Consider the following 9487-nt stretch of genomic DNA (forward strand, 5'->3'; position numbering starts at 1 on the left):
TAAAAAAAATTTTATTTGTGCAATATTATATGATTGTGACAACCTACTACTACACAAGTTTTCGGCATATATGCAAGGAAATTAGTATGCTGCAGCTTTTGGTTAGGAAATGGGGTATTGCGTGTGTAAGCTCACGGAGACCGGCTGTTGTTTTCACCGGCACAGCTGGTTGCTAGGTTAAGAAAGTCCCGGATGTGGCAAAGTTCCCGGCTGTCCGCCCGCACCTATAAACTGATTTATTCAGACAAACAAAGATAAGAGTAATAATACAATTTACAAAGTTACAAGTTCAACACACATAGACATTGTAACTACATGACTCAAATGTCAATCACTGATGGTACGTGAACACTGTTAAATTGGTATATTTACCTTAAGAGGTGGAACTCTTATATTTTCCATTTTGCAATGACACAAAGTACACTGCTACCATCTGTTTCTTGCCAGGAGTTTACCTGCTAGCTTTTCTGCTTCCGGTTAAGGTCAAAGGTCAGGCTGTTGACCCTCCGATTGGCTGACAGTCGAACCGGTAGTGATTTCTGAGTGATCACATGTCTTATGTCATGTGACTTGTGTTGGTACATGACGTCATAGCGTTGGTTAGATCTACTTCCTTCTAAAATTATTTCTATATATCATTACGCCTAAACGCGTGATAAGTAGACGTTATGTGTATTATGACAATAAATATGTAATTATATGAGAAATTACAGCCGTAATTTAAAAAAGTATACCTTGCACAAGTAATGCATTATTACATGCACGTGTTACTGTAATTGACACTATATTACAGGCTATTTGGAATTACTTTATGCGAATAGCGTACATTTGTTGCGTACAGAGGCGCAACCATTATCTGTTGTGAAAGATAGTATTGCATATTGGTGTTGACTTGCACTATTTCTGACTGTTTTACTCTTACGTACGGTTAAGAAATATAAAATGAAGTGGCAGTACAAAGAAGAACATCCGTTTGAGAAAAGACGGGCAGAAGGCGAGAAAATTAGGAAAAAGTATCCGGATAGAGTACCAGTAAGCGCATTATTATTAAATTGACATATATTGTCATTGAATATCACTGTTGTTCACTTGTTGTTAGCCCGACCAGGCTGTGTGACTAACGTCAATTACTCAATATAGTATACTATACACAGCCGGACATCCATCCATTGGATAATCTTGTACCTCTACAAAAACTGCCGAACAATTAGGGCCTACGTATATCTCAAATAAAATAATCATCTAAGGCTAAGCATTTCTGCCTTGTTGTGTATCAACTAATCAAGTATAACCTTCACCTTAGATTAGGTTAGGTTAAGCTTAAACTTAAAGGGACAGTAGCCTCTAGGATTTTACTGCATACAACTGTACTTACTGTATAACAAATCGTCTATACCCACACGTATTTGTTACCAGATACCTAATTTAAAGGGACAGTAGCCTCTAGGATTTTACTGCATACAACTGTACTTACTGTATAACAAATCGTCTATACCCACACGTATTTGTTACCAGATACTGATAGGGTACCGTACCTAATTTAATTGTTATAATTAATTACATATCAACGCTACGAAATTTGAACGGCGCCATGACACCCGCGACCGTGCTGCCACCCCGAAAACGTTTCATATTTGACAGTTTATTTTGCACGTTACAGACCGAGGGCTAATCACAAAAGTGCAAAATTTTATATTTATACCTAAATAGTAAATGCTATTTAACCGAACGATATTCATTTTAGGGCAAATTTATCCATATTATAACTGAAACTATATGTCGTTTATAAGATATTACAATCCTTTTGCTTTTAAATTAATAAACAAGAAACACTCTGTCTGTAGCCCTTGGCTGAAAAGTGGTTTTGCACAACTTATCAGATCGTGCGCTTTGAGCGGCACCGAGTTGCCGGTGTGAAAAATTGGTTGCTATTTCTTTGTCTGTTAAAATTTTGTAAGTTTTGATCAGGTCTCCCCTCACTCTCCTCTGTTCTAGTGAATATAGACCTAGGATTTCCAGTCTCCTCACGTATTCCAGGTTACGTATAGAGTGGACTAGCTTGGTTGCCCTCCTTTGCATTTTTTCTGACAGGTCCATATCTTTCTTATAATAGGGTGACCAGGCTTGCACACAGTACTCTAGGTGGGGTCTGATGAACGTCTTGTACAGGATAAGGAAACACCTTTTATCTACGTACTTGAATGTTTTCTTGATTGATCTCAGTACCTCCATCGCTTTGTTCGCTGCTCTCGTACACTGTAGAGTGGGTTTCAGGTCGCTATTTATCCATATCCCAAGGTCTTTTTCTTCAGTGATCTCATCTAACACTCTTCTTGTCCCAGCCTCATCGGTCATTGAGTACTCAAACTGTTCGTTATTTCCTCCTAAAATAAATGCATCCGTTTGCACTTACCGACGTAAAACTTTAATAGCCAATTTCTTGACCAGTCACACATCATATTTAGGTCATGCTGCAGTAGCATGCAGTCCGTTGTTGTCGATATAGATTTCCAAATTTTTGTATCATCCGCAAACATTTTCATATCACAAATTGCTATGTCCGGGATATCGTTTACATATACCAGAAACAGTAGTGGTCCTAGGACTGATCCTTGCGGAACCCTGCTATCTACTGAGCACCATTCCGAGTACAGTCCTCGAACGCTCGCCCTCATCTGGCGCCCCACAAGAAAGCTTTCAATCCAGTTTATGAGTGTTCTTCTTATTCCATACGCTTTCAATTTCTTCAATAGCCTCATGTGCGGAACCGTGTCAAATGCTGTTTGATAGTCTAAAAAGATGGTGTCGATGCAATTACCATTGTCAATGGCCTTACTCCAAGCCTCAAATGTGTCTAGGAGATTAGTCAGACAGCTCCTCCTCGACGTAAATCCATGTTGGTGTTCTGTAAACAATTTGTTCTTATCTATGAATTTTACTACTTCATCACGCAATAGCGATGACACATGTTAGTGAAACTGGTCTGTAGTTCTCAGCAGCCGTCCTACTCCCTTTTTTGAAGATGGGCGAAACCTGCGCTTTTTACCACTTTGTTGGTAGGGTTCCTTCCTGTAAGGATTTTAGGAATATTAATGTGAGTGGCAATGCAAGTCCATCAGCACATTCTTTTAGCAGTTTCGGGTGTATTCCATCAGGTCCTGGTGACTTGCCTGGCTTCAGTTCTCTCAGCTTCTTTTCCACTTGTGCAGCTGTAATCTCAATACTGTCCAAGCTTGTACCAGGTTACACTCTATCTACAAAATTCGGGATGTTACCCACTGGCTCTGTTACAAACACCGACTTGAAATAGTTGTTCAGTAATGATGCTGCTTCTTGGTCGTTGTCTGTTAACATACCTTCTCCTTTGGCTAATCGAGTTATTCCAGCTTTGACCTTCTGTCTCTCGTGCACGTTATACCTTATAGTATTCCAGTGTTGTTAGTAAATCTAATACCTCAGTTCGCTGTGCACAGTGTAAATTTCAAGAGCCGAACCTAAATTTCACTTTGACCGCCAACCACCATGTTTCCACTGCGCATGCGTTTCGATCGGAAAGCGGAAAACCTGAAACGACATAACATACCATAGCGTTGCAACTCGCGTTGGCGCAAGCATAAATAAGCATCATATACTCGTATATATATATATAAATATTAAAAAATTGAAAACCAGGAAACATCAATCTACAACAACTTAATAATAATCATTGCGAAGATATGTACTTGCCTTGTGTTTAGGCCTACGCACTGTGAAAATCAGGTCCATTGCCGATTTTGTCGCACCGAACATGGCGGACATGGCGGCTGTCTGGTTGTTTTCATCCAATTCATCTCAGATAATACGGCATAACTCGATAAATAAGTAGCGCCCAGTTACGGCGAGCAAGCCAGAGGTTTATAGATTCGTTAGAGCTATTACATGTGATGCTAGCTGTGGCGATGTTTGGATACCGAGCCAACTACAAGTTTTTATGGGCAAGAATTTGAAACGGTCTTCTAACCCTAGCAAAGATCGTTTCTTGGAGCTATGTTGTTGTGTGTTGATGATGTCATTGATATGAATTTGGCTATGATTAGACTGATTATGGCGGTAACTCGATCACTTGAGTAGGTTTGATTCCCTTTATTTTAGTATCCATCAAATTGCCTATATATATAATACAATTTACAAATTGTACAGGCATCCTTGGCTAAAGTGGTACACTGTCACTGAAGACTGAAGTGAACATGGTCCAGTTTGAGTAGTGTTGGTACTAGTACTAGTAGTAGTACTAGTACTACCACTGGCACTGGCACCGCTCTGACACTGGTATTGGCACTGGTAATGGCAGTACTAGTGCCGCTCAATCCTAGTTTTGGACCCTGGCCCTCATTTTCGCAAATGTGCTAACCTAGGATTGGGCCCAAACATACAACCAAACATCAGAATAGTGTTATAACTATCTCTGCCCGTGTTGCCCCTTTGCTCCCACTACAGGGCTATATGACCCACAGTGATGGGAAACAGCAGTAAATCTTTAGCAAGCTCACTCACTAGCATGGCTACTATATAAAACAGGCATGGCTGCGTATCTATGTTTATAGTTGGTTTGCAATCAATAAATAACTCAATTTGACCAGATTACACAGTAATACGATGATCTGTGTTTGATTTGATGGTGGCATGCTGAGGTCAAAGTGGTAATTATACTGGCTAGCAAATTTTTCTATTGTATCACAGGCTACAATAGACGCTTGCATGGCTTCAAAAATTCAGTGCCATTTCCCATCACTGTGGGTCATATAGCCCTGTAGCGGGAGCAAAGGGTTAGACAGGTGGAGGTAGGTTACACCTACTCTACTGAAGGAAAATAATGACTTGGTTTGTTACAGAGTACTAATCTGTGGTATAAGATCTCTAAGTAATGGTTTTCAGGCAAATATACATGAAAAAACGATTTTTTACGAAAAGATCTTTAACAGTAAATAAAGTGATCTTGTGTGTTGATATTGCAGCTATTGCAAACTATTAATTTGTTAGTGAACTATCAGTGATAGTTATAGAAGATTTACATTGTGATCAATGCATTGCTATTGAGCCAAAAACTATTGCTGTAGTGCTAATATTGCACTAGAGCCAAACACAATCGATAGTTTGATCGTTGCCCTATTAGTATAAGAACATTACGTAGTAATACTAAGTTTAACAACCATTGCAAATGTCAGGATTTATGCTTCAGGCTGCGGAGATATCAGTTTCAGTTCCAACTAATAATATATATATATAAGGGTGCACTGGATCCGAATTTTGAAGTTCTAGTCAGAACTGGAACTGGCCAGAACATACAAAAGTTTTGGTCAGAAGTATCCAAACTTCAGCTGGAAATAAACACGACAGTTTTGACCCTATATTGTGCAAAATTACTTCACCTGAATGAAATCATAAGGTGTAAAATGGCAAGTAGGGCCATGTTTAAAGTTCTAGTTATAAGATGGTTGTTAAGTGTATGAGTCAGTTGCTTTCAGTGCAAGAGAAATGCTAGCTTAATGGCTTGTCTTTTTAAAATCTGGCTTGTCAAAACAAAAATGGCTTGTCTTTCTAAAAAAACGTTTCTAGTAACAGAAATTATATTCTGAAAAGGTTTGGGTTATGGCCAACTATTTAGAAATATTTTAGACCAGGACCGGAACTCTAGATAATTGGAATTCCGGTGCACTCCTTATGCTAACATTCTCAATTTTTCTAAGATACTTGTAATGTATCATTACTGTTAGCATCTAATAAAGTAATGAATTTTGGATCAGTAGATATTGTCAAACATGATATGGCGAATCCAATTAATTGGTAGGAGATAGGAGTTAAAGAATATCTTATTAATTAAGATAGTAGATGGTACATTGGCAGTGATGTTTTAGCTCATGTTTGAGTCTTGACACTGTAGTAGTTTTTCATATTCAGAGAGGCTGCTTCAAGCAATCTTCTTGTGGTTTAACAGATTGATTTCTCATGGCAGGTTATCGTGGAAAAGGCACCTAAAGCTCGAATTGGTGATCTTGACAAGAAGAAGTACCTGGTGCCATCTGATTTGACTGTCGGACAGTTTTACTTCCTCATTCGCAAGCGTATACAGCTGCGTGCTGAAGACGCCCTGTTCTTCTTTGTCAACAATGTGATTCCCCCAACCAGCGCCACGATGGGCCAGCTTTATCAGGTTTGTAACGAGACTTATAACGGGCTGTTATGCGCGCTCAGCTGCTTGTATGCATTTCTGTTCGTTTCAGCAATTTCGTCTGATGCTACGTGTGCTTAAATTTTCATTGTGGGCTTTCGATGATATTTTGGCCATAAAAATACGGCACATTTCTTAAAAGAACGGCGCATAGTCAATGAGTCGGAAGTAGAACAGCTGCTGTTGCACCCAATTACTCATTGTGGTCACATGTTGCAAGTACTGGCTGTAAATTTCACAATCGCTGCAGTAAATACACGAGCAATGTGACTAGTGAAGATGGTGACTAGTAATTAAGACATGTATCTAGGACACTTAATGTAAACTGAGTGGCTTACCTTGCCTGAGGCGTGTGTGCAAATAGCCTGTTTAACATGATTTGTCAAGAATGTCCTCATGAAAACGTGTGGGAATTAGATGTAATAAAAACGTGACATTTAGCATACATGTACTTCATTTACATAGGGTTTATCAAGATTAGCTCATTAGCAATTACTTCAATGGTTGCCCATTTATTTGAGCTAATTACTAGTTGTTGTCATCTTTATTCTCACGATCAAGTTATTGTAGTGATGTAGTGTAGTGGAAATTTTCAATGTGTGCCATGGTTTGAGCCATTAGTGTAACTATCTTACACCCACATGAAAAGAAAATATGCTTAGTCAGTATTGGTAACTATTAGCCAAGCAGGCTTATTTGTCAGGTTTGCCCCATGTGCCTTATATGGGATCCCAACACATTTTAAAACACTATTCTCTCAACATGTGATAGATGGTAGAGAATGTTGGCATTGTCGCCTATGCTGTAGCAGCTATTTGTGGTTTCAGGAACATCACGAAGAAGATTTTTTCCTCTACATTGCCTACAGTGATGAGAGCGTATATGGAGCCTAGCCGGTCCACCAAGCAGCTTGACCTTGTGTTGCTGGTGCGATCAGGAAACAGCCCAGTCATTCGTTTGTGCTTTTTTGTTTTATGGCAAGTTCCAGTAAAGGATCTTTGTAAAAAGATGTAAAATATATCTAACACACATTCTGCTGAAGTTTATATTGTATTTGTTTGTTTGCGTGGGTTGCTGCGCGTGTCCCTAGTGTATGCGTGCATCCGTGGTGTGTGTGTGTGCGTGCGTGCGTGTGTGTGTGTGTGTGCGTGCGTGCGCGCGCGTATGTGTGTGTGTGCGTGCGTACATGCATGTGTACGTACATGCATGCTCGTGTGTGGGTGTGTGTGTGTGTGTGCAGGCGTTAAAGAGCGACACAGAGAGTAGGTAAGATGTAAAAATTAGCATTGATTTTAGGGTGTAGCATGACTGACTATAGGAAGCAATTGATTGCTGACTATGAGTTCAAAGTCAGTGTACATGTCTCCGTGCTGTGTGCTGTTCATGCTTGTGTGCATGTATGTGTGATAGAGTAGAAGGCATTTACTATTTCCACCGCAATCGGGTGTTAATGCAAGCTCTCCATAAATACGACATTCTAGGTATTTAATTATTCCACAATAAAACTTACGGAGAAGGGATTTATTTGAAGTGTGCAGCAGCAGTCGCTATTACAATCATTTTAAGTTTCGCATTTCTTGATGCTGCTTCAGGGGATGCAATGAATCCAAACGCACTGAGCTTCTATGTTGAATAGTATGGTCTCCTTATAACTTGTCTTTTAAGCTACTCAATGCATACCAATATAACTGGCGTAGTGTCGCATAATTATCTGCTGAATTAGAATTTGGCACTTATTTTAAATTAATCCACATTTTTAAAAGATTTAACAAGTTTTGTCTTTTAGTAACCTAGTTTGTCAAGAACTAATGTACCTGTGCTATAAGGGGCTGATACTGAAAAGAGTTGCCACCACGAACTAGTTACTACTTTATCATCACTGCTATAGTAAACGTGTGGAATTGCGTGTTTTACGTTATAAAATATTCATAGTGCACTGAGTGGTTTTACATATCTTGAGGTCGTGCCTATGGCGTAGTAGCAAGTGCAAGGTTTATCGTATGATGACACTCTCGAGATGTTTTACCTCTGCTGAAGGTATCGGTGTTATGTTTAGAATTATTTTGAATAAAAATGAAGTCACTGCAGCTTAATTTTTGCACTTAATAGATGAATAGACATGTTTTGCTTAAGCATTAGGTTAAACTTTTATGTTGTGTTATAATAAATTGGAAAACGTGTTACATAATGTGTGAAGTAATAAAGGTTAATTTACGAAAGTGATAGTGTTTGAATGACTAATATCGTAACAGCCATTTATCTACCTTCCTAATAATATGTGGTAAAATCATATCACGTTGGCTAATGTTTACATAATAATCATCAGGAGTGAATCAATCAATAGTTTTTTTGCTTATTATTTACATTAGAAATGGTGTTTGATATGTAAAACCGATCTATGATTCTACACATGATTCTATGATGCTATAGGGGGGGCCTACTACTTTATATTAGGTAATACGTAATACTGAGATGTGTCGTGCGTTCGTGTGTGCGTGCGCGCGCGTGTGCTTGTGCGCGCGTGTGCTTGCGTGCGCGTGTGCTTGTGCGTGTGTGCTTGTGCGCGCGTGTGTGTGCTTGTGCGCGCGTGTGTGTGCTTGCGCGTGCGCGTGTGCTTGTGCGCGCGTGTGTGTGTGCTTGTGCCCGCGTGCTTGTGCGCGCGTGTGTGTGTGCTTGTGCGCGCGTGTGCTTGCGCGCGTGCGCGTGTGCTTGCACGCGTGCGCGTGTGCTTGCGCGCGTGCGTGTGTGTGCGTGTGTGCGTCTGTGTGTATCTTAACCATAACACAACGTTATAAATAACGTTTTTGTGCTAACTGGGATCTAAACGTTGATACTGATGTACAACGTTATATAAATAACGATGTATCTATAAACAAATATATATTATATATTATTCGTTACAACATTTGCTATTATATGTGTAATATATATACTATGTATTTATTCATTTATATACCCATAATTACACTATTTCATGACTAATTTTTAGCATGATTTTAATCATTGCCATAGACACGACAATATATGAAGACACGCCACGCAGCATACCATCAGTACTTCAATCTGTTACCGGATACGCAATAAATAAATTGTTAGTCTACGATGCGGTACTATACAATGCATTCGCCCTCCAATTATTATATACAGCTCATTGATCTCTATATACTGACTCTAAATATAACATTATATATATATGTATATATATATATAAACGTTAGTCTATGATAGAGATTAGTGATACAGTGATCAGCCTACAGTATTTTGAACGCAGTGTCGTTG

General features: G+C 39.2%; 2 protein-coding genes across 3 annotated transcripts in view; one reads left to right on the top strand and one right to left on the bottom strand.

The window, feature by feature from the left end:
• Positions 1 to 722, bottom strand: part of LOC106808953 (type-1 angiotensin II receptor-associated protein-like) — a 14094-nt gene extending 13372 nt beyond the window's left edge. The window contains exon 1 of one of the 2 annotated variants that reach the window (XM_014811886.1): positions 456 to 722. Coding sequence is in view for 1 of the 2 variants with exons in the window: in XM_014811885.1 (XP_014667371.1) it covers positions 373 to 402 (30 nt within the window). In the remaining variant the exon portion in view is untranslated. Of the gene's footprint in view, positions 1 to 372 lie in introns of both variants that reach the window. The other variant, XM_014811885.1, reaches the window with a different exon arrangement.
• Positions 723 to 845: 123 nt separating this feature from the next.
• Positions 846 to 8427, top strand: LOC106808954 (gamma-aminobutyric acid receptor-associated protein). The gene is made up of 3 exons (XM_014811887.1): positions 846 to 1032; positions 5993 to 6190; positions 7036 to 8427. The coding sequence occupies exons 1-3, from the start codon at positions 943 to 945 to the stop codon at positions 7099 to 7101; spliced, it is 354 nt and encodes a 117-aa protein (XP_014667373.1). The 5' UTR covers positions 846 to 942; the 3' UTR covers positions 7102 to 8427.
• The last annotated feature ends 1060 nt before the right edge of the window (positions 8428 to 9487 follow it).

Source organism: Priapulus caudatus, unplaced genomic scaffold (genome assembly GCF_000485595.1).
Source record: "Priapulus caudatus unplaced genomic scaffold, Priapulus_caudatus-5.0.1 Scaffold317, whole genome shotgun sequence".
Taxonomy (NCBI): Eukaryota; Metazoa; Priapulida; class Priapulimorpha; order Priapulimorphida; family Priapulidae; genus Priapulus; species Priapulus caudatus.